This window comes from Nerophis ophidion, linkage group LG05 (genome assembly GCF_033978795.1).
Source record: "Nerophis ophidion isolate RoL-2023_Sa linkage group LG05, RoL_Noph_v1.0, whole genome shotgun sequence".
Taxonomy (NCBI): Eukaryota; Metazoa; Chordata; class Actinopteri; order Syngnathiformes; family Syngnathidae; genus Nerophis; species Nerophis ophidion.
Genome location: NC_084615.1, coordinates 35,191,521 through 35,217,030, shown reverse-complemented (window position 1 = coordinate 35,217,030; position 25,510 = coordinate 35,191,521). Strand labels below are relative to the sequence as shown.

Below are 25,510 nucleotides of genomic sequence, written 5' to 3'. Positions count from 1 at the left end.
TCAGTAGTCAGCACGCTCGCCTTTCACAACGGCTACCTCGGTTCACGCCCTGTTCAGGGCTGTAGGAAAAACAGCGCAGATGAGAGAAGGTATACAATCGCTACACGAGGCTGAGCTGTCTGTGATTGACAGCTGTCAACACACCAGTCATTGCATTCTGCCGTCAAAATCAGGGGCCCCTGGGCTTCAGCCTATGTGAGCCTCTGCATTAAGGCGGCCCTGCACGCAGTACAAAATGTATTAATGCACTTAATTATAAGTACGCTGTAAAAATCTCAGGACACAGTGTTGAGTCCTGTGGAATGCCACAACTGGCCCAATATTTTTTTTTGCATGATAAAAGTTTTATATTTTTATTTCCTATAAAAATATAAATAGCCTGATAATTCATCACCCTAGGTGGTATTTTCTTTTTCTAAAATGTGTAATCAATAAAGCGTTTTTTACACTCTTTAAGTGGGAGACATGATCGATTCTTAGATGAACAGGACGCAGACGATTCTGATCAAAATAAAAATATGCTATATAATTACAAAATGTACATAAAATACCAATTTCTAATCGAATCATAGCCGCTGAATGTTAATTGAATCGTGTAGTTCCCAAAGCATTCTCATGTTCATTCAATTTTATAATTAATATTGTTTTTCATTCATTTGTACATTTTCTTTGCATTGTATTTGTTAAAAAATAAAATAATTTTATTCAAAAGTTACGGTATAACTCGGTTGATAGAGCAGCCGTGCCAGCAACTTGAGGGTTGCAGGTTCGATCCCTGCTTCCACCATCTAGTCACTGCCTTTGTGTCCTTGGGCAACACACTTTACCCACCTGCTCCCAGTGCCACCCACACTGGTTTACTTAGATATTGGGTTTCACTACGTACAGCGCTTTGAGTCACTAGAGGAAAAAGAGCTATATAAATATAATTCACTTCACTCTAAAACGTAATTAGTTTAGATCTGCGGTACAATATCGTTGTAGCACTTCTGCCACTATTTTACAGGTTGTTTTGTTGTTTTTACTTGTGCACAATGGTCAACATTTTTTTTTTCTATTTGATTGAATTCAAATGTTTTTTTGTTTCTTAATCAAATTTTCTTAAATCATTTTAACACCATAAGGGTAGGTAGGATTAAATAAGCTTAGCTTCTTCCTACTCCTTTTCGAGCATGTTGTAAAGAGAAAATAAAAATATGCGATGTATCATATTGAAACCACATTCATGTTCGAAATATACTTCAATTAACCAACTAACCAAAAGGTTACAGGTATTTTTTTTTAAAGTTGTTGTGCAATAATATTAGAGTGGTACATCTTCTACCTTTATATATCTATATATCTATATATATATATATATATATATATATATATACACACACACAAACCCTGTTTCCATATGAGTTGGGAAATTGTGTTTGATGTAAATATAAACGGAATACAATGATTTGCAAATCATTTTCAACCCATATTCAGTTGAATATGCTACAAAGACAACATATTTGATGTTCAAACTGATAAACATTTTTTGGGGGGCAAATAATCATTAACTTTAGAATTTTTCGCCAGCAACACGTGACAAAGAAGTTGGGAAAGATACCAACAAATACTGATGAAGTTGGGGAATGCTTATCAAACACTTATTTGGAACATCCCACAGGTGTGCAGGCTAATTGGGAACAGGTGGGTGCCATGATTGGGTATAAAAACAGCTTCCCCAAAAAATTTTCAGTCTTTCACAAGAAAGGATGGGGCGAGGTACACCCCTTTGTCCACAACTGCGTGAGCAAATAGTGAAACTGTTCCAGAACAAGGTTTCTCAAAGTGCAATTTAGGGATTTTAACATCTACGGTCCATAATATCATCAAAAGGATCAGAGAGTCCAGAGAAATCACTCCACGTAAGCGGCATGGCCGCAAACCAACATTGAATGACTGTGACCTTTGATCCCTCAGACGGCACTGTATCAAAAACCGACATCAATCTCTAAAAGATATCACCACATCGGCTCAGGAACACTTCAGAAAACTACTGTCACTAAATACAGTTTGTCACTACATCTGTAAGTGCAGAGTCGGGACCCAGGATGGACCGCTCGCCTGTGTGTCGGCTGGGGACATCTCTGCGCTGCTGATCCGCCTCCGCTTGGGATGGTTTCCTTTTGGCTCCACTGTGGACGGGACTTTCGCTGCTGTGTTGGATCCGCTTTGGACTGGACTCTCGCGGTTGTGTTGGATCCACAATAGATTTAACTTTCACAGTATCATGTTAGACCCGCTCGACATCCATTGCTTTCGGTCCCATAGTGGGGGGTTGCCCACATATACGGTCATCTCCAAGGTTTCTCATAGTCATCATTGTCACCGACGTAACAATGGGTGTGAGTTTTCCTTGCCCCTATGTGGGCCATACCGAGGATGCCGTAGTGGTTTGTGTTGTGGTTTGTGCAGCCCTTTGAGACACTAGTGATTTAGGGCTATATAAATAATCATTGATTGATTGATTGACTGATTGATTGATTTATCAACAACATCCAGAAATGCCGCCGGCTTTTCTGGGCCCAAGATCATCTACAATGGACTGATGCAAAGTGGAAAAGTGTTCTGTGGTCTGACGAGTCCACATTTCAAATTGTTTTTGGAAATATTCCACATCGTGTCATCCGGACCAAAGGGGAAGCGAAGCATCCAGACTGTTATCGACTCAAAGTTCAAAAGCCAGCATCTGTGATGGTATGGGGGTGCATTAGTGCCCAAGGCATGGGTAACTTACACATCTGTGAAGGCACCATTAATGCTGAAAGGTACATACAGGTTTTGGAACAACATATGCTGCCATCTAAGCCCCGTCTTTTTCATGGGTGCCCCTGCTTATTTCAGCAAGACAATGCCAAGCCACATTCAGCACGTTACAACAGCGTGGCTTCGTAAAAAAAAGAGTGCGGGTACTTTCCTGGCCCGCCTGCAGTCCAGACATGTCTCCCATCAAAAATGTGTGGCGCATCATGAAGCGTAAAATACGACTGAGGCTCTACATAAAACAAGAATGGGAAAAAATTCCACTTTCAAAGCTTCAACAATTATTTTCTACAGTTCCCAAACGTTTATTGAGTGTTGTTAAAAGAAAAGGTGATGTAACACAGTGGTGAACATGCCCTTTCCCAACTACTTTGGCACGTGTTGCACCCATGAAATTCTAAGTTAATTATTATTTTAAAAAAAATAAAGTTTATGAGTTTGAACATCAAAAATCTTGTCTTTGTAGTGCATTCAATTGAATATGGGTTGAAAAGGATTTGCAAATCATTGTATTCCGTTTAAATTTACATCTAACATAATTTCCAAACTCATATGGAAACGGGGTTTGTATATATATATATATAATTCATACATTCTGATTGATTGATTTTGTTCAAAAAGACACATTTTTATAAGAGCTGTCAAAATAACATGGTAATTCATCACAAAAAATGTTTGACTTAATCATCAACACACTACATTATTTTGACCGTACAAGCTCTTTTACCGCTATACAGTCAGTGATTGAGTCAACGCATGCGTCAGTATCAAAATCATTGAGGAGACACTGACTGGTGTGCTCGCTGACAAAATTTCCCTCAAAATCCAGCCTGATAAAACTGTTAACAAGTTGTGTGCAAACAAATGACATTGGTGATCATTTTCAATCCATCAAGATAAAAATATTATATAAAAATCCAATTACAGGATGTTTTTTATTAGGGCTGCGAAACTTTGGGTGTCCCATGATTCCATTCAATATCGATTCTTGGGGTCACGATTCGATATTATATCGATTTTTTCAATTCGATTCTCGATTCAAAAACGATATTTTTCCAATTCAAAACGATTCTGCATTCATTCAATACATAGGATTTCAGCAGGATCTACCCCAGTCTGCTGACATGCTAGCAGAGTAGTAGATTCTTTTTTAGAAAAGCTTTTATAATTGTAAAGGACAATGTTTTATCAACTGATTGCAATCATGTAAATTTGTTTTAACTATTAAACGAACCATAAATATGACTTATTTTATCTTTGTGAAAATATTGGACAAAGTGTGTTGTCAAGCTTATGAGATGTGATGCAAGTGTAAGCCACTGTGACACTATTGTTCTTTTTTTTTTTTATAAATGTCTAAGATAAGGTCAATGAGGGATTTTTAATCACTGCTATGCTGAAATTATAACTAATATTGATACTTTTGTTGATAATATTCATTTTTGTTTCACTACTTTTGGTTTGTTCTGTGTCGTGTTTGTGTCTCCTCTCAATTGCTCTGTCCTCTCAATTGCTCTGTTTATTGCAGTTTTGAGTGTTGCTGGGTCAGGTTTGGTTTTGGAATTGGATTGCATTGCTGTGGTATTGCTGTGTAGTGGTTTGTTGGATTGATTAAAATTAAATTTAAAAAAAATAGATTTAAAAAAAATGAGAATCGATTCTGAATCGCACAACGGATTCGATTCGTATTCAATTCGATTTTTTCCCAGACCCCTATTATTTATGTAGTTTGCTCATTTTCCAAGACTGATGCACTAACTAAATCATGCGGTTTATTTTGTTTTACATAAGTAGCATCATCTACAAAGATGCAAAGAATTGCTATTTTGACATCTAGTGGACACATTTAGAACAGCAGTTTCTTTGATTAAAACATTTTGGCTCATTTTTATACTCAGCAAACTCATCCCGCGGGCCGGATAAAACCTGTTTGCCGGCCTTACGTTTAATCAAATCAAATCAAATCAAATCAACTTTATTTATAAAGCACATTTAAAATTTACCACAGGGGAAGCCACACCCCCTGGTATAGAAGAAAAAACACAGCCATTTCAATAGGGCCCTGGGGGTGCTCTGCATTGCCCCTGTTGCCGCTGCCGGGCCCTAACAAGGACGGGCAAATTCATCAAGCAAGGGCCACAGACAACTGCACTCAAAACCTCCTGATTTCCCCCCAAAAGATGCAAAAGCAAAGAAGGCTTAGTTGGGCGACATTGGAGATCAGTCTCATTTCCATGTCTCAATAAAGCACCCCTAACTTCCAGAAATGTTGTGGAACAACCATTCAATGTCAGCCTGATCCTTTCAAGTGGAGGAAATAAAGAACATCTCCAATCCATCCGTCGCCTTCTAATTTACCTCGATGAGTTGCTTGCAGCCAACAAAGTTTTGGAGGATATTGGGATTCTTTTGGGATTTGTTGAGGGAAAATGACCAAATAGTCCATCTTTTCACCAATTCCTAAAGACAAAGTATTAAAATTGTCTGTCCAGTAACTGCACGGGGATGGATGGAGCCAAAACATATGTATCATCGAGCTTGCGGGGACTTTTGACAACCATCACATGATACAGATATTCCACCAGTCAGCTAGCCGGACTTTGGTGTAATAAGTACGATGTATTAACTTGCATTAAATAAGGTTGTGTCTACCACAAATAGAACACTCATGCATTCTACAAACCCCAAAACCAGTGAAGTGGGCACGTCGTGTAAATTGTAAATAAAAACAAAATACAATGATTTGCAAATCCTTTTCAACCTATATTCAATTGCATATAGGTTACTTAACGTTGAAAAACACCGGAAAACTTTATTTTTTGCAAATATTAGCTCATTTGGAATTTGATGCCTCCAACATGTTTCAAAAAAACTGGCACAAGTGGCAAAAAAAGAGTGAGAAAGTTGAGGAATGCTCATCAAACAATTATTTGGAACATCCCACAGGTGAACAGGCTAATTGGGAACAGGTGGGTGCCAGGATTGGGTATAAAAGCAGCTTCCATGAAATGCTCAGTCATTCACAAACAAGGATGGGGCGAGGGTCAGCACTTTGTGAACAAATGCGTGTGTCACGACGAGGTTTTCGCAGCTTACTGCGGGGTTTGTTCTCTCGAAATGCAGACGTGCAGGTAAGAACATGATTTATTCTCAGAAATAACGCGAAGTATCAAAAACAGAAAACAAGCAAAAGGAAAAATTTGCGGATAGCACTCGAAACTAAGCTGCCACTTAGCGTGGACTAGAAACAAGCAAAACTTACGTAGCATGTTGCATGATGCAAACAATGACGCCAGGCAAACAGGAACTAAAGGAGTCCAAAACTAACAGAAAATACAAACATGATCCGGACCACAAATTATGACAGCGTGAGCAATTTGTTTAAGAACAACATTTCTCAACCAGCTATTGAAAGGAATTTAGCGTTTTCACCATTTAAGGTCCGTAATATCATCAAAGGTTCAGAAAATCTGGAGAAATCACTGCATGCAAGCAGCAAGGCTGAAAACCAACATTGAATGCCAATGACCTCCGATTCCTCAGGCGGTACTGCCTCAAAAACCGACATCAGTGTGTAAAGGATATCACCACATAGCTCAGGAACACTTCAGAAAACCACTGTCAGTAACTGCAGTTGGTCGCTACATCTGTAAATGCAAGTTAAAACTCTACTATGCAAAGCGAAAGCCATTTATCAACAACACCCAGAAACGTCGCCGGCTTTGCTGGGCCTGAGCCCATTTAAGATAAATTGATTAAAAGTGGAAAAGTGTTCTGTGGTCTGGCGAGTCCACATTTCGAATAGTTTTTGGGAAACTGTGGACGTTGTGTCCTCTGGACCAAAGAGGAAAAGAACAATCCGGATTGTTATAGGCGCAAAGTTCAAAAGCCGGCATCTGTGATGGTATGGGGGTGTATTAGTGCCCAAGGTGTGGGTAACTTACACATCTGTGAAGGCACCATTAATGTTAAAAGGTACATACGTCGCCATATGTTGCCATCCAAGCAACGTTATCATGGACGCCCCTGCTTATTTCAGCAAGACAATGCTAAGCCACGTGTTACAACAGCATGGTTTCTTTGTAAAAGAGTGTGGGTACTAGACTGGCCTTCCCTGTAGTCCATACCTGTCTCGCATTGAAAATGTGTGGTGCATTATGAAGCGTAAAATACCACAACAGAGACCCCCGGACTGTTGAACAACTTAAACTGTACATCAAGCAAGAATGGGAAAGAATTCCACCTGAAAAGCTTCAAAAATTGGACTTCTCAGTTCCCAAACGTTTACTGAGTGTTGTTAAAAGGAAAGGTCGTGTAACACAGTGGTAAAGATGCCCCTGTGCCAACTTTTTTGCAATGTGTTGCAGCCATTAAATTCTAAGTTAATGATTATTTCCAAAAAATTGAGTTTCTCAGTTGGAACATTAAGTATGTTGTCTTTGCAGTCTATTCAATTGAATAGAAGTTGAAAAGGATTTGCAAATCATTGTTTCTGTTTTTATTTTCGAATTAAACAACGTGCCAACTTCACTCGTTTTGGGTTTTGTATTTTAGATATCTGTCCAGAGTCACCCTACCAAAGTAACTTTACAGAATCAAAAACATTTTGGTTTTAAATGCGCGTAACTGATGTTTTTTATAGTTGGAAGTGGTGTTAAAAATCAATCAATGTTTAATTATATAGCCCTAAATCACAAGTGTCTCAAAGGGCTGCACAAGCCACAACGACATCCGCGGTACAGAGCCCACATAAGGGCAAGGAAAAACTCAGCCCATTGGAACGTCGGTGACAGTGACTATGAGAAGCTTTGGAGAGGACCGCACATGTGGGCCGCCCAGGGAAAGTATTACGGACAAAACTACGGATCTGTAGATATCTAAAAATGTGTGGATTAGGTAGTGAAAAATGATCACAAAATTGCTGGAAAAAGGCAAAAGTGTTGTCAACGTATATATCTTTAATGTTGTTGATCCTCAGACTCCACCATCTCAATCAGGAAATATCGACCAAGGGAGAGGGAAGGCCTGCGATGAGGTGGCGACTCGTCCAGGGTGTACTCCGCCTTCCACACGATTGTAGGGAATAAGCGGTAGAAAATGGATGGGTGGATGGAGAGGGAAGGCACGATTTGGGGGGTCTTTTTTTAACAATACGACAGCCCTAATTTGTCTATACCATTTTAATAATACTGCTTTAAAAAGTGTTAATTGTATGATGCAATGTTTATATTCTGTACAGTTCTTTACGAAGTTCTCACGGGAAAACGTCTTTGTGTCGGGTCTTTTAAATGTCCGGGGTGACACCGGAGTAGTTTTGTCTTCTCATCTGAGTGGTGTTTTTGCCAAAAACACACACACACACCCACACACACACACTCCCTCACACACACACAGTACGCAGCTGCCTTCTCACTCAGTGGAAGCAGGTGTTTGTGTGTCTCGTGGGCTTTGGGGGGAGTTTTTGGTGCGGTAAAATTCCAAATGTGTAAGTCTGCCTGGTGCTCATGCACACACATCCACATTCCACTCCCTCCAAAACACACTGATAAATGTACATTAATATCATAAGCAATCCCACTGAGACTTTTTTAGGGTGCAGGTGGATGGATGGGGTGGAGGTAGGCAGGTGTGAAATGTCTAATGCCCCCCCTTTAGCGTGCATGACCACAAAGAAAAACAAGGACCCCCAAAAGACTGAATGTTTGTATTTTAAGAGCACAATGAGAAACTACATGTTACTTTTCACAACGAAATAACTTATTTAAGGAGTTTGTATAGTCAATGCCATAGTATGTGGTTCTCAAATGGGGGTGTGGTCGGGGGCGTGGTTAAGAGGGGAGGAGTATATTTACAGCTAGATTCACCAAGTCAAGTATATATATATATATATATATATATATATATATATATATATATATATATATATATATATATATATATATATATATATATATATATATATAAAAGAAATACTTGGATTTCAGTGTTCATTTAATTACACATATTAACGCACATAACACTCATCTACTCATTGTTGGGTTAAGGGTTGAATTGTCCATCCTTGTTCCATTTTCTGTCACTATTTTTCTTACCATATGCGTGTACAGTAGATGGCAGTACTGTCCTGTTTGAGAGTGTCACAACATTGCTGTTTACGGCAGATGAACTGCTTTACGGTCGACCAAAACGTGACTGCTCTTGTTGTGTGTTGTTACCGCGCTGGGAGGACGTTAATGAAACAATAAACCCACATAAGAAACCAAGAACCCACCCTCGATCATTCTACAGTTATAACGCTGTTTAAGGCTGTTTATATTGTGGGAAAGCGGATGTGAAAACAGGCTGTCCTCACTCAGGTCAGTATGGAGCTGGAGGGGACGTGGCCTCCAGCTCCGCCTGAATTTCGGGAGATTTTCGGGAGAAAATTTGTCCCGGGAGGTTTTCCGGAGAGGCGCTGAATTTCGGAAGTCTCCCAAAAAATCCGGGAGGGTTGGCAAGTATGTTGAAGGTATTCCAAGGGGTACAGGACATTTTTTTTAAATATTCTAAAAATAGCAACAATTCAAAAATATTTCATAAATATATTTACTGAATAATACTTCAACAAAATGTGAATGTAAGTTTATAAACTGTGAAAAGAAATGCAACATTGCAATATTCATTTCTGTGGACATGTTCCATAAATATTGATGTTAAAGGTTTTATTTTTTGTGAAGAAATGTTTAGAATTAAGTTCATGAATCCAGATGGATCTCTATTACAATCCCCAAAGAGGGCACTTTAAGTTGATGATTACTTCTATGTATAGAAATCTTTATTTATAAATGAATCACTTGTTTATTTTTCAACAAGTTTTTAGTTATTTTTATATCTTTTTTTTTTCAAATAGTTAAAGAAAGACCACGACAAATGAGCAATATTTTGCACTGCTTTACAATTCAATAAATCAGAAACTGATGACACAGTGCTGTATTTTACTTCTTTATCTCTTTTTTTTCAACCAAAAATGCTTTGGTCCCCCCGGGATGATATTTGATTAGTATTAGAACCGGCCCGCAGGCCACAGCCGCCTGCTGCTGTTTTGCACGCACCAATACCCCATCAGTGTTGGCGCCAGGAATTTTCAAAATGGGGTCTCAGGGATACTATCATGTCATAAAAATGGGGTCCCACAGTACATTTTTGTGGTCCCACTTTTTTGTAACCGTTTTGAAAACAAATGATAAATGTATGCATTATCCTGTTATATCTCAAATATTGTATTATGTATTGGAAAAAAGTTTGTCATAAACTTTACTTAAATCATTTAAATAAATAATAATACACTACAGAATTATTTTTTTGGCATATATCAATGTATTCAGTTATAAACATTAATTTACTTTATTCTTTCGTTCATAGTTCTAAACTTTACCGCTGACTGTATTTTTTCCTATATTTTTATTGTAATATTTTGAGAATGTGTTTGTTCTATTTTTGGCAAAAGTAAGACAAATTATTTGTTTGTTTTGATGCCATGATTTTAATAGTGCGGCCCGCGTGTGCAGATTTTCCTCAATGCGGCCCCTGAGCTAAAATGAGTTTGACACCCCTGATCTACAAACCCTCATTCTATATGAGTTGGGAAATTGTGTTAGATGTAAATATAAACGGACTACAATGATTTGCAAATCATTTTTAACCCATATTCAATTGAATGCACTACAAAGACAATATATTTGATGTTCAAACTCATAAACTTCATTTTTTTTTGCAAATAGATAGATGGATAGATAGATAGATAGATAGATAGATAGATAGATAGATGGATAGATAGATAGATAGTACTAAATAATAATTAACTTAGAATTTCATGGCTGCAACACGTGCCAAAGTAGTTAGTAAAGGGCATGTTCACCACTGTGTTACATTACCTTTTCTTTTAACAACACTCAAACGTTTTGAAACTAATTGTTGAAGCTTTGAAAGTGGAATTCTTTCCTATGCTTGTTTTATGTAAAGCTTCAGTCGTTCAACAGTCCGGGATCTCCGCTGTTGTATTTTACGCTTCATAATGCGCCACACATTTTCGATGGGAGACAGGTCTGGGATCGCTACGGGCCAGGAAAGTACCCGCACTCTTTTTTTACGAAGCCACGCTGTTGAAACACGTGCTGAATGTGGCTTGGCATTGTCTTGCTGAAATAAGCAGGGGCGTCTATGAAAAAGACGGCCCTTAGATGGCAGCATATGTTGTTCCAAAACCTGTATGTACCTTTCAGAATTAATGGTGCCTTCACAGATGTGTAAGTTACCCATACCATCACAGATGCTGGCTTTTGAACTTTGCGTCGATAACAGTCTGGATGGTTCGCTTCCCCTTTGGTCCGGATGACACGATGTCGAATATTTCCAAAAACAATTTGAAATGTGGACTTGCCAGACCACAGAACACTTTTCCACTTTGCATCAGTCCATCTTAGATGATCTCGGGCCCAGAGAAGCCGGCAGAGTTTCTGGATGTTGTTGATAAATGGCTCTCGCTTTGGATAATAGAGCTTTAACTTGCACTTACAGATGTAGCGACCAACTGCATTTAGTGACAGTGGTTTTCTGAAGTGTTCCTGAGCCCATGTGGTGATATCCTTTAGAGATTGATGTCTGTTTTTTATACAGTGCCGTCTGAGGGATCTGTGGGTTGAGTATTGAGCCTTGTGGAACTCCACCATTTTTGTACTGACTTAATAGCACAGCTAGAGCATTAGCAGATCAACACTAATGATGAATAACTTCCATCATACATACAATAAAAAAATATCATACACAAGTTTGATGTAAGAACAACACTTTATTTTCTAGGCAGTATAGAAAAGTATAAAAACGTGAAAAACTTGGCTGATAAATGCTTCTTAAAAAAATTAATTTAGCACACACACACACACTACAAATAAAGTATAAACTTGCATTTTCCTTTTTCTTTTAAAAATAAATATTGACCGCCTAAGTGTTTGAAATGGGCTACAGCAGTCGCGTAAAAAGAAAAAGGAAAATGCTAATTGAATACGCATTACACAAAACTATTCAAAGAAATGTTCAAATACAACTGCAACATACCATGCACAGTCGCTACTGTTTTATAAAATATCAGTGTTTAGTATTCTCTCTCTTTTTAAAATGGAGAAAATTCAAGTGCATTTTGATGAAGCTTGTGGTTTTGCACGAATAACCTCATTTGGTAAACACACAAACATGTAGATATACTGTAGATACATATAAATTGTTTCCATTTAAAAAGTTTGTTCATGGAATGTTTTTTTCAGGAAATCAAAAGGTGACAATGTGGTAAACGGTTAATACTAGTAAGGTTGTCCCTTTCTACTGCGTAAAACCTGACTGATAATGCAGCTTGTTCAGTAGTTTTAAGTGTCTTACATTGGCACACGCACCAAACACTTGAAATTTTCAGTAGACCCGTTACAGCCTTTAAAACAAAACAAAACAATATCATTGGTCAGTTTTCAATGCATTAAAGATGCCACTGGATAATGCTAAGAGGGCTTAAATACTTATAATTTTCCAACACTGCTGCATTGGCCAATTGTCGCAAACAAAAACATGTATAAACAGAAAATAAATTAATCAACTTGTTCCTTATATTAATATCAGATATTCAGAATTAACAAAACAGCCTGATGCGAATGACTACTCATGTTCCCCCATTTAAATTTACATTGACGACAAGACCAAACATGTAGAAAAACCCAAAGCAATTACCTATAAATAAAAAAATATATAGTCTTTGGTTGGCTGACCCGTAGGACGTGGAGCCTCTCCCAACTTGTATCACAGCAAAAATGACCACCAGTCTCATGTGACGTTTACACGACCAGCGTCCTCGTCGGGAAGGCCTTGATGTACTTGTGGCTCTGCTCGACTGCCAAGACATGCTGCTCCATTTTGACCCAGGGGCTGAGCTACACCCGACCAGAAGATAACATTTAGATTTGTTGTGTTTTTTTAAAACCAAGATGCTGGCCACTATGTTACGATACATACCAGTGGTTGGTTGTCGGTGGCCCTGTGAGGGAGGTGGTAGATCTTGTGTGCATCTTCGCTGAGTGATGGAACTGTGATCAAGTCCTGATTGGATAGAGAAAACATGAACTTAGTCCTTGTACATGGTATGTTTGTTTTGGACATGCCTAATACCATCACATAGTTACATTTGCACAACCCAGCACGTCCGAATAATCTTCCTCCTCCCCTGCCTCTAATCCTGATAATTCCTACACAGCACATCTTTTACATCTAGACACTTACATTAGTTTAACATTTGTCACCATTTTCAAATTAAAGAAAAAGGAATAGAGAATGTGAAACAATTGCTAGCTTATGCCACATAATTTTATGTGGCCGTGGAAACCCCAAAAAAGTGTCAATAAAATACTTATTTTTTTTAACTAAATGCATTCATCATTCAATTTTGACAGAAAAAATGCATATATTTTAAGCTTTAATATTATCTTAATGCGAATATAATTTCATTATATTATACAATGTATTACAATAATATTTTTCGTAAAGATAAAAACAGTTAAATATCTAATTACTTACTGGTACTTCCTGTGCAGGGCCGTTTGGCGAGAAGAGCTGCGTGTGAAGGTCTTGTCCTTCCCACTGCATGTAAGTACTCCTCTCACATGGGGACTCCACCTTGGACAACAGAAACATGTATGTAAATATATATTTTATTTCCGATCCAGGGGGATCCTTATCACAATAAAAAACCCAGACAAAAAGTCACATTCTTTTAGTCGTAAAGAATATTGCGGGTCAGTGTTCATACCTCTTGTTTGATCTTCTTCAGAGGCGGCTGCTCGAGAGCACACTCCATCGAATGCTCCTGCTTGATGGAGTTTACTGACAGCTGGTCCAAAGGAGCATTCTGGAGGGAAAAAAAACAGTAAGGCATCTCAGAGTTTTACGAAAGATACATCAGGACATTTGGTAGGTGATGTATTGCTCACCAGCATTTTATGTGGTCCGTGGTCTTCCTGCAGGTCCACAGTGGACCTGAAAGGCGTGGGCGTGCGAGGGGATGACTCCAGGATGGAACGGCGGATGTTAGGAGTTCTGAACCTAAAAGAGATACATTTTTCAATTAAAAAAAAAAACAACGCAAATCTGTGCACAGAGACCAGAGTCCCCGCCACTCACATGGCATTCTCCTTCTGAGGTCTGGCGGCATCGTCCATGAGAGGCTCGCTGTCCACAGGCGAGCTCAGTGGGAGTTTTTTGCTGTCCGAGTGTTCCGGGCTCATGGACTGGATAAGAAACTGTGAGACCAATAAAAAAGAAGTAAGAAAACAGGAAGATTCATATAAGTAAAGATAAAAATGGAAAGAAGTGGATGTTTGGTTGGACAACGTCTGATGATTGGCTGTGACTGGCAGGCTAGAGATTGATTGGCTTCTGAAGGCCCGCGGCTAACTACCTGCGAGGGCGAAAAGGGAAGCTTTCTGACAGGCGAAGACTTGGGAGTTGAGCGGACAAACAAGTCTGTTCTGAGAGCGCTTTTTTCCAAGAAGTTTCCGGTTCTGGCCTCAGCCACTGAGGCGAGGCTCTGGGGAAAGGTGGGCGGAAGACGTCGGGTCAAGGCCCACCGGTGGGTAAAAATACTTCTAGCTAAGCTAAATGCTAACAGACAGCATTGTACTGTAACATCATGTTCTGTGACAGGTGCCATGTCAAAAGGAGAGCCAGCAAGTGGTGGCGTATATGCTTACCGAGTCAAGGACAGACTCCATGAACTCAGGCATTGCACTGGAGAACGATGCGCTGTTGTCATCGCTGCTGCTGCTGCTGTCATGAACCCGCGAAGCCGAGGCGCTTTCTTCGGGCAGGCAGCTCTGATCTAAAGGTAGGGTCGGGGCGGCGGCCCGGTGATGAGGTAATGACATCGCCACACCCTCTACTGTGTGGGTCAACGGGCTGTGGCTGGCCCAGCTTGGATAAGGCAAGTTGATCTGGTGAGAAAAAAGAAATATTAGTGAAAGACAGTGCAAGGGTAACAAGAAGAGAAGGGGCGTTAAAATTGAAGAAAAGCAGAAAGGGAACTGAAGTTGGCAGGAGGGTGATACTCATTGTGTTGTGTTGCACAAGGGGTCGTGGAGACACACACACACACACACACATACACACACACACACACACACGTGGCAAGACGAGGTCCTGTTTCATCACTCCTGCAGCAACAGGCCCCCCAGATGTTTCCTCCATCGTATTCACACAAAGCTAACCGCTGTCTTTTAAGCCCCCCGGGTCAGGCTATGTGCACATAAATCCTGTTGTCAAAAACACACACACACACACACACACACACACACACACACACACACACACACACACACACACACACACAACTCACTGGTAGTGATGGCTGTCCTCTCAGCTCGTTCTCTGTAGACATGAGCAGCATTTCGATTTCTTTCACCCTCTTCTCTTTCTCAGGGTCCTCCTCACCATAGTGTCTCTGAGTGATGACAAAGAAGCAACATATAGGCTGTAAGGGCTAATTCCTAATATTGCAATCTAATGGTTGTAGTATCATCACAATGTAGTTCTTACCTGTGTAGCAGTGGTTCCATGCTGAGGGATGCTGAGAAAGTGCAAAGCCAAAGGGAAGGACACCTATGTGGCCAATCAGAAGCCAGTTGAGCAAACAATCCATAAATACGTCATACACCAATTTGTGTTCAACTCACTCTTTGCGCGTCCGATATGTACTGGTAGCGGAGCGGTGATGCGGGAGCCAGCTGCGTGTGACTGGACGAGTGGTGTGGGAACGTCATGAGGTGGCCGCTGGGCTTAGTGTAGCCATGGCCGACAGAGAGCGGCGAGCTGGTGCCCTTGGCAGCGCTCTGCAGGTAGCCCTCTTGCTCCACCTTGCGCCTCATGGTGGAGTTCCAATGGTTTTTTATTGCGTTGTCGGTCCTTACGGGTGACACCAGGTTTTAGAAACACAATGTTCACTCTTTTCATGTTTATGGACAAATCCAACAATCAATCTTACCTGCCGGGGAGCAGCTTCGCGATCTCAGCCCAGCGGTTGCCCAGTTTCTCGTGCGCCTGGTAGATTATGTGGTCCTCCTCCTCGGTCCACGAGGTCTTCTTCACCTCCGGGTTAAGGTGGTTATGCCACCGCTCACGGCACTGCTTGCCGATGCGTCCTTTCAGGTGCTTGGCGATGACCGACCAGCGCTTGGCACCATACTTCTGAACCAGCTCTATTACCTGCAGGGGGAAGAGGAGCAGGTAGAAGGATGGATGGGATGCAGATAAAGAAAAAGGTGTGTCACTATGAGATTGACACCTTACAGAAGAAGTAGTTTGCCCCCTTCTTTATCTCTGCGTAGGTGACTGAGAACACCTGCCGAGCGCTTAGGGAGTTTCCCGTTGAACGTTAGCTACCCTGCTAATCATTACAATGGCATCTGCATGGAAATGCAAGCACCCCTCGGACACGTCCAATAAACACACTCAAGTTGGATGGTGTTGTGTAACTTTTGTAGGGGAAGAGGTCTTGCTGGGAAAGAACTGTTCCTTAAATTGTACGAAACACTAATTTTTGGTCTTTTCGATAGCTTGAGGGAAATGATCCCGGTTTTAGTCAGTCGGTGAGTAAGGAGGTCGAGAACAAAAAATAAACACTTTTAAACTATGAATTCAGCTTGTTGATGTACTATCTCTCTGTAGTTTCTTTTGTGCAATTTTATGCGCATCTTTCTCACTAATTGTATTTCTTCATGCTGCTGCACCTGTGTTATATCGCACTCCCTTACATCCAGTATTGGAAGATGTCATTCTAAACTATTCCTTTTCAGTGCTCTTGATTCCCAGGGAATAATTAAGTTTTGTGCATTTTCATTTGTGTGTGTGTGTGCGTGTGTGTGAAACTTCCTGTTTACACTTTCTGGTGTGTCAAACTTGATTTTTTTAAACAATGGATAGGTGTACTTCCGTAAACCGGTAATTATAATCCGGTGCAACTCTAATCTGCAGGAGTTTGCAAAATGTCAATGTCAAACCAAGATAAATCCAGATTTATACATTAACACACAATTTAGCATACATTTTTCTACAAATATTTTGCACTGCAGCTGTGTTAACTTGATGGCCTTTAAGTGTTGTTTTTTTCCTTACCCGCTGGTCTTCTTCTTTGGTCCAGGGTCCTTTGATTAACTCTGGGTTGAGGACCTTTTGCCATCTGTGCTGACAGTGCACATCTGTACGGTTCTGGTGGTCAATCACAAAAAAACAACATTAACCTACAGCGCGTGCCTTATAAGTTCTCACTGTGGTGTGTACTTACGGATAGTAAATTGGCTATTACTTTCCAGTCCTCTGATCCGTGAAGTTCGACAAGTTTCTTCAACTTCTCATCCTGGACAATGAAAGGATGCAATGAGTTAAATGGTCAAAGTGTTGTGTTTTTTTCAAGCAGTGAAAGGCATACCTCTTCTCTTGTCCAGCGCGTTTTACCGAGGTGGCGTTTACCAGGCTTTGCCATCATGCCGTCGTAATCGTGTTCGTACAGCTCAGCCTCTTCCTCATCCTCCTCACTGCTGTAAACACTGAAACACATAGATCAGACATGACCACATACACTTTTAAATAATAACACAGTTACTTCTTGTTTTATCCTTATAAATGAGTGCTGTACTATGAAACACCCACACACGCATGCACGCACGCACGCACGCACGCACGCACACACACACACACACACACACACACACAGAACCAGTCATTCTTGAAGGTTTAGGTGCAGGCATTTAGCCAAGACACCCACAAGATGTGGAGGCAAAGGGGGGTGATTTATGGATGAACAGGTTCTTATGTTTTTGGTTTCTACAGATACTGGGATTGGCACATGCAATCGTAATTTCACAAGCCCGGCATGTTCAGACCTGCAGCCGGATTGTACACTGGGTGCGGGCGCGCGCACACGCACGCACACTTCAGCCAATCAGAATGTAGAGCAAGCTCCATGTGGAGGAGAGGTAAGGTATTGCAGTGTAACAGGTGAACAGGAACTCCACTTCCCGATCAACAGCTATTCAAGTGTTTTTGGACAATCATGATAAGTGTTATGATCAGCATAGTTGACTTGCTGCTCACAAATACCTCCCATTTCTGTCCCAAAATAACTTTTTTCCCTTTACTGCACCTGAGATTTTGAAAAAAAAAAAAAAAACTACCTAGCGAGGCACCTAGAAAATAAGGTTGGTCTTACTCAGCAGGAACTTTTGAGTGGTGATCCTGCTGAAAAGCCCTGTTTGGTGTGATTAAGATTTTTTTTTTCCACCATACTCATTTCTATTATTTAGGGAAAATTGAGCAAAAAAAGATAAATTATTGGATATTCTTTGGGGGTATATATCAGAGAATCTCAATTTTTTAATGTACAGTACCTATCTTACATGTTTTGTATTAGACTCACTTGCACTCGATTAAAAGTCTGACCTAATATAATATGTCAGTCCAAATGGAAGCTGTTAAGTGTAGTGGCAACGCAAAACCACAGAGATGACCAAATACCCTTCATTTAGTTATTAATGATCAAAGTGCATAGAAATCGGAATGATAACAAGACTATTTGCAGGGGAAAATGTGGATTTATTCTACATTTACAGTGTGTAGAAAAGCAAGACTTTGGTGATGCAGAAAAAAGTTGCAGACCTTTGCTAGGAGTAAGACAAGTGTGAAAGTGAAAATGACCTGCATTACTATTACAAATGCTGTTGGTCACACTTGCTTAGTAGAGTGCGTGGACACACACACACACACATACACACACACACACACACACACACACACACACACACACACACACACACACACACACACACACACACAGCAGCCAATCAGAATGTAGAGCAGGCACAATGTGGAGGCAAGTGTAGAAGCCTCAGTGCAACAGGTGAATGAAAGCATATAGCGCTCCTCTTTCATCTACCGAATCAAAGGATACAACCTCATCTTTGAAGGTTTTACAGTCTACTTCGTTAAGTACATTCCTGATTGACCTGCTGCTCTCTCACCCACTTGTATGGGAAACAATTGACAATTGGCGGCAGTCATCTTAGTAAGTGTGAAAGTGAAAACGCGGCTTCCTTTGATTTAAGGTGACTCCTGCAATAAAACTTACAGTATAAGCATGGGTAATGATTTAACGACAACGCGCACGACCACGCACATTCATTCATTCAGGTTTTTTTTTTTTTTTTGGACAGCGGGAGCGCGCACCAGATGACCACCACCTGTCAGCGGCGCGCGGGACCCAAGCCCCTTCCCCCCAAAAAAGCCTCATCAGAACAATATCTCTTCTGGAACGTTATGAAGGAAGCAGCGACGTCGACATGCCATCTTAAAATAAAATTTGAAGAAAAAAAAACGACATGTGTATTTCTGTCCCCGTGAGGTTAGCTAACCTGTTCCTTGGCCGCCGAGTCATGTCAGTCACTTTCCCCGGTGTGCTGCCTCTCACGCTGCTTCTGTTCGCTCGTACTTTCACTATCAGCGCCGGGTTCGTTGTCCCGGTAAGCAAGCAGGTTGACATTAATTTAAACTTCGGCAAGACTCCGCGACAGCAGCTCCTCCTACCACCACAAACACACCGCCCCCAGTCAGCCCCGGTAAAATTGGCGCTCTTATGAGCACGCATGCGCAGTGAAAGTTGTCGCGTTGCACTAATGCACTTGCGGGAGTTGACTAAATTCTTAATAGTGGCGTCGCCATTTAACTTGCTTACTAATAAAGCGATCACTTCAATACAAATGCTACAACGCACCATACGAACGTGCATACACCATCAACTTATCAAGCGGATGGTACTCTAATTTACGAGGCAGTCCAAAAATGCACCACACGCGCTCACTTAAGGCGCGTTAAAGGCAGCTCGTCCGCGCTCTTGACTGATTGAAGCTTTTATTTGTAGATTGCACAGTTCAGTACATATTCCGTACAATTGACCACTAAATGGTAACACCCGAATACGTTTTTCAACTTGTTCAGGTCGGGGTCCACGTTAATCAATTCATGGTAAAACCTTTTTTTTTTTTAAATCACATTTCAAGAGTTACTTCTCTTTTTTGTGAAAGGGGTTAAGGAAGTTAGTAGCACAGGGACGTAGTGAACACGGAATGACCTTTTGGCATGCGAGGGAAAAAAGTTGTTTTTTTTGATTGATTGAAACTGTTATTAGGAGATTGCACAGTACAGTACATATTCCGTACAATTGACCACTAAATGGTAAAACCCGATTACATTTTTCAACTTTTTTTAAATCGGGGTCCACGTTAATCAATTCATGGTAAGTGCAAGCAGTAATGCAGAGTAACAAGAGAAATACAAAAAACCAAAAACAAAACAGAATCTTAATTAGTTTATAACCTCGGAACAAATTACTTCATCTACAACTCTTGCAATGTATAGAAATACAATGTATTAAATAAACATAACAATAATACATATAAAATACAAATATTTGCTTAAGTTATCATTAAGTTTCTGTTTCGCCTTTAAAGTAGCAATAATCATTTAAACGTACAGTGCTGCAAAGTACAATATAGCTGACATTAAAGATAGTTTAAACAAAAGAGAAACAAGTTAGTAGTACAGGAACATAGTAAACACTGAATGACCTTTTGGCATGCGAGGGGAAAAAGTGTATGCAGTAATGCAGAGTAAATAACAAGAGACATGTATTGAAAAAAAGAATCTGAATGAAACGTTTCTTTATCCATAACTCTTGCAATGAATAGAACTAAACTGTATTATACAAACATAACAGCAACTTGAGGGTTGCAGGTTTGATCCCCGCTTCCGCCATCCTAGTCACTGCCGTTGTGTCCTTGGGCAAGACACTTTACCCACCTGCTCCCAGTGCCACCCGCACTGGTTAAAATGTAAAAATTAGATATTAAGTTTAACTATGGAAAGCGCTTTGAGTCACTAGAGAAAAAGCGCTATATAAATATAATTCACTTCACTTCACTTAATACAAAAAAATACATGTGTATATATATATATATATATATATATATATATATATATATATATATATATATATATATATATACATATATATGTATGAACCCCGATTCCATATTAGTAGGGAATTTGTATTAGATGTAAGTATAAACGGGATACAATCATTTGCAAATTCTTTTCAACCCATATTCAGTTGAATATGCTACAAAGACAACATATTTGATGTTCAAACTGATAAACCTTTTTTTTTGTGCAAATAATAATTAACTTTAGAATTTGATGCCAGCAATACGTGACAAAGAAGTTGGGAAAGGTGGCAATAAATACTGATAAAGTTGAGAAATGCTCATCAAACACTTATTTGGAACATCCCACAGGTGTGCAGGCTAATTTGGAACAGTTGGGTGCCATGATTGGGTACAAAAGCAGCTTCCATGAAATGCTAAGTAATTCACAAACAAGGATGGGGCGAGGGTCACCAATTTGTAAGCAAATTGTCGAACAGTTTTAGCGCAACATTGCAAGGAATTTAGGTATTTTACCATCTACGGTCCGTAAAATCATCAAAAGGTTCAGAGAATCTGGAGAAATCATTGCACATAAGCGATGATATTACGGACCTTTGATCCCTCAGGCGGTACTGCATCAAAAATTGACATCAGTGTGTAAATGATATCACCACATGGGCTCAGGAACACTTCATAAAACCACTGTCAGTAACTACAGTTGTGTGCTACATCTGTAAGTGCAAGTTAAAACTCTGCTATGCAAAGCAAAACACATTTATCAACAACACCAAGGAACGCCGCTGGCTTCGCTGGGCCCGAGATCATCTAAGATGGACTGATGCAAAGTGAAAAAGTGTTCTGTGGTCTGACGAGTCCACATTTCAAATTATATTTGGAAACTGTGGACTGGTGTCCTCCGGAACAACGAGGAAAATAATCATCCGGATTGTTATACGCGCAATGTTCAAAAGCCAGCATCTGTGATGGTATGGGGGTGCATTAGTGCCCAAGGCATGGGTAACTTACACATCTGTGAAGGCATCATTAATGCTGAAAGGTCCATACAGGTTTTGGAGCAACATATGTTGTCATCCAAGCAACGTTATCATGGACGCCCCTGCTTATTTCAGCAAGACAATGCCAAGCCACGTGTTACAACAGCATGGTTTTGTAGTAAAAGAGTGCGGGTACTTTCCTGGCCCGCCTGCAGTCCAGACCTGTCTCCCATCGAAAATGTGGGGTGCATTATGAAGCGTAAAATACGACAGCGGAGACCCCGGACTGTTGAACGACTAAAGCTCTACATAAAACAAGAATGAGAAAGAATTCCACTTTCAAAGCTTCAACAATTAGTTTCCTCAGTTCCCAAACGTTTATTGAGTGTTGTTAAAAGAAAAGGTGATGTAACACAGTGGTGAACATGCCCTTTCCCAACTACTTTGGCACATGTTGCAGCCATGAAATTATAAGTTAATTATTACTTGCAAAACAAAATAAAGTTTATGAGTTTGAACATCAAATATCTTGTCTTTGTAGTGCATTCAATTGGATATGGGTTGAAAAGGATTTACAAATAATTGTATTCTGTTTATATTTACATCCAACACAATTTCCCAACTCATATAGAAACGGGGTTTGTACTATAATTGCTTAAGTTATCATGACGTTTCTGTTTTGCCTTTAAAGTAGTAATAATGATTTAAACTTACAGCACTGCAAAGTACATTAAAGATAGTTTAAATAAAAGAGAAACATGTTAATAACTTTGCGAGAAAAAAGAACACAGTTGTTGAGCTATGCATGTACTTTTTACACTACGCGTTGATCAGCATGGGCGCAGTGCAAGTGTTATGATATTTTGTTTTGGTTCCCCCCACCCCCCATCCCTGCACCCTGCACACGGGCTGCTTTCACTCAGCCATTTATGAAGAAGAGGCTGGTGCAGGAGAAGGAGGGGTACATACTTTATTTGTATAAATGTCTCTTCGCATTGTATTAGTTCCTCCATACGCGACCGTATTGTCCTGGTCACTTGTAATTACGTTCACCCCTGATGAGCCTTTTGTCCCAGGGCAGTCATCAAAATAGTGGCCTACACACACACACACACACACACACACACACACAGAGCGCGCACACAGAGCGCGCACACACACACACACACACACACACACTTACACACAGAGCACACACAAGGCAGCGAACTAATGCAATAAGTGGACTGAAGAAAAATAGAGATACTTCAACAACCTAAAGCATTGTGTAAATATGGTGTATCATCTTGCCTGTGATATGTTGGTAAGCTGGTAATGTGTGACATTACTAGCTTGTTTGCCTTGCTTGTAGGTTTCAAACCCCACACCTGTGTACACATGCATTGTGCAACTCATTTTTTTTCCAAAGAGAGAAGTCCTTATAATTGATAATACCGCTCGTGTTCATGCGGTATCATATATACACTTCCATAGTAACCGAGGCAACTTAACATTTAAATGAACAGTGAAATTTGCTCCTATATGCAAATGAAGATACCAACTCTAAAAAGCTTTCAAACCCAAGTATGTCTGCACAAGTTTCCCCCTCAAGGGGATTATTTAAAAACAAAAATTACATCTTGTTATCTGAAACCAAATTGAGAGGAGCGCAGCCAGGTTATGCAAATACATTAGTAGTTGAAGCAGGAAAGCCTGAGGTCCATTGAATTTTAGCCCAGGACATTTGCATGGGCGCGATTGGGCAGGTTAGGAGCAGCCGTTTAGTTGGCTCCTCCCTTCTCCCCTTTGCAAAGCATTGTGTGCACAAGTTGGCTCATTTGAATGTTGTTTCAATGTAATGATGGCCTTTGGGCTAAAGATAGCATCCTAGCTAAACTATCAAATTTAGTGCTGGGAACAGCAAACAAGGTCTGTGATGTCACTGATGCCACAAAACAGTGGTCATTTTGCAGGATCATTATTGGTATACAGGACGCGAGTACAGCCGTCACACAACATCAACAAGTGTTTTCGTATATCTTGTCAAGGGACAATACCTACAAAATGTAACTTGTTTGTTGTTGCAAGTTTGCATCATTAACAAATATATGATCAACAGTACATAACTTTTGTGGTTGGTTTATTGTAAGAGACAAAATAAAACCAATCCAGCAAAACGATTACAAACTAGGAAAGTACTCACAGAGCGCAGACCCCACCTAGGCCTATCTGTCAATAGTAAAGAATCCATCCATTTCTACCGCTTATCCCTCTCTGTGACGCAAGGGTTGCAGCAGCCTACCCCAGCTGCATTAGAGCGGAAGGCGTGGTACACTCTTTTTTTTTAAATTCTGAATCCAGACCCCATTGTTCCTTATCGTATTTAGGACATTTCCTGAAAGCTTTGTCAAAATCCGTCCATAACTTTTTGCGCTAACTATAGAGGTATGAAATATGCAAAGTGAACCCTATTGTCAGGGTATCTTGCATACACACACAAACACAGTCAGCCTTGTTTGAATAATCCGTATTACTCCCAAAACTGAATCACTTGTTCCCTATCCCATTTCTTGAAAGCTTTATCAAAATCTTCCCATAACTTTCTGAGAAGATTGAACTCTCTTGTCAGGGTCGCTTGCATACACACACAAAGACCATCAGCCTCGTAATGTAAACATAAGGTCAAGTAGTTTGAATGATCCGGATCACCCTCAAAATCGAATCACTTGTTCCTTATCCCATTTCGGACATTTCCTGACAGTTTCATCAAAATCCGCCCATAACTCTATGCGCTAACTATAGAGGTATGAAATATACAGAGTAAACACTATTGTCAGGGTAACTTGCATACACAAACAAAGACCATCAGACTCGTAATGTAAATGTAAGGTAAAGTAGTTTGAATGATCCGTATCACCCCCAAATTCGAATCACTTGTTCCTTATCCAATTTTGGAGATTTCCTGAAAGCTTCATCAGAATCCTCCCATAACATTCTGAGCATATTGAACCCTCTTGTCAGGATCGCTTGCATACACACACAAAGACGTTGGGCCAAGTAATGTAAACGTAAGACAAAGTAGTCTAAATCAGTGGTCCCCAACCACCGGGCCGCAGAAGAATTTTTTATTTAAAAAAAAATAAAAATAAATATATATATATATATATATATATATATATATATATATATATAGATATATATATATATATATATATATATATATTTTTTTTTTTATTAAATCAACATAAAAAACACAATATACACTTACAATTAGTGCACCAACCACAAAAACCTCCCTTTTTCATGACAAAAACGTCCCTTTTTTATGACAAAGAAAAAAAAAAAAAAAGGACCACCCCCCCCCGCCATCAGTGTGTGAATGTGTGTGTGAATGGGTGAATGTGGAAATAGTGTCAAAGCGCTTTGTGTACCTTGAAGGTTGCCAATCAACCTATCCCCAGGTGCATGTCTTTGGAAGTGGGAAGAAGCCGGAGTACCCAGAGGGAACCCACGCAGTCACGGGGAGAACATGCAAACTCCACACAGAAAGATCCCGAGCCCGGGATTGAACCCAGGACTACTTAGGACCTTCGTATTGTGAGGCAGACACACTAACCCCTCTTCCACTGTGCTGCCCTAATCTCCCTTTTATTTATTATTATTATAATTATTTATTTATTTATTAATTTAATTTTT

The 25,510-nt window shown here is 40.0% G+C and overlaps 1 protein-coding gene and 1 long non-coding RNA gene across 3 annotated transcripts; one reads left to right on the top strand and one right to left on the bottom strand.

Moving 5' to 3' along the window:
* Nucleotides 1–11,606: 11,606 nt before the first annotated feature.
* On the bottom strand, nucleotides 11,607–19,428 carry myb (v-myb avian myeloblastosis viral oncogene homolog). Of its 2 annotated transcripts, XM_061900689.1 has the most exons (16): nucleotides 19,272–19,428; nucleotides 17,294–17,411; nucleotides 17,150–17,221; nucleotides 16,981–17,073; nucleotides 15,851–16,071; nucleotides 15,543–15,771; nucleotides 15,406–15,468; nucleotides 15,206–15,310; nucleotides 14,565–14,804; nucleotides 14,273–14,401; nucleotides 13,996–14,114; nucleotides 13,806–13,917; nucleotides 13,625–13,723; nucleotides 13,393–13,491; nucleotides 12,835–12,918; nucleotides 11,607–12,752 (listed from the first exon to the last, which is right to left on the bottom strand). In XM_061900689.1, the coding sequence occupies exons 1-16, from the start codon at nucleotides 19,397–19,399 to the stop codon at nucleotides 12,657–12,659; spliced, it is 2,007 nt and encodes a 668-aa protein (XP_061756673.1). In that variant the 5' UTR covers nucleotides 19,400–19,428; the 3' UTR covers nucleotides 11,607–12,656. The 2 variants fall into 2 exon arrangements, with proteins under 2 accessions (XP_061756673.1, XP_061756674.1); XM_061900690.1 differs by lacking the exon at nucleotides 14,273–14,401.
* LOC133552991 (uncharacterized) lies at nucleotides 14,225–19,228 on the top strand. Its single transcript, XR_009806811.1, has 3 exons — nucleotides 14,225–14,443; nucleotides 14,518–18,965; nucleotides 19,074–19,228. It is a non-coding gene; the product is annotated as an uncharacterized LOC133552991 (long non-coding RNA).
* Nucleotides 19,429–25,510: the final 6,082 nt, after the last annotated feature.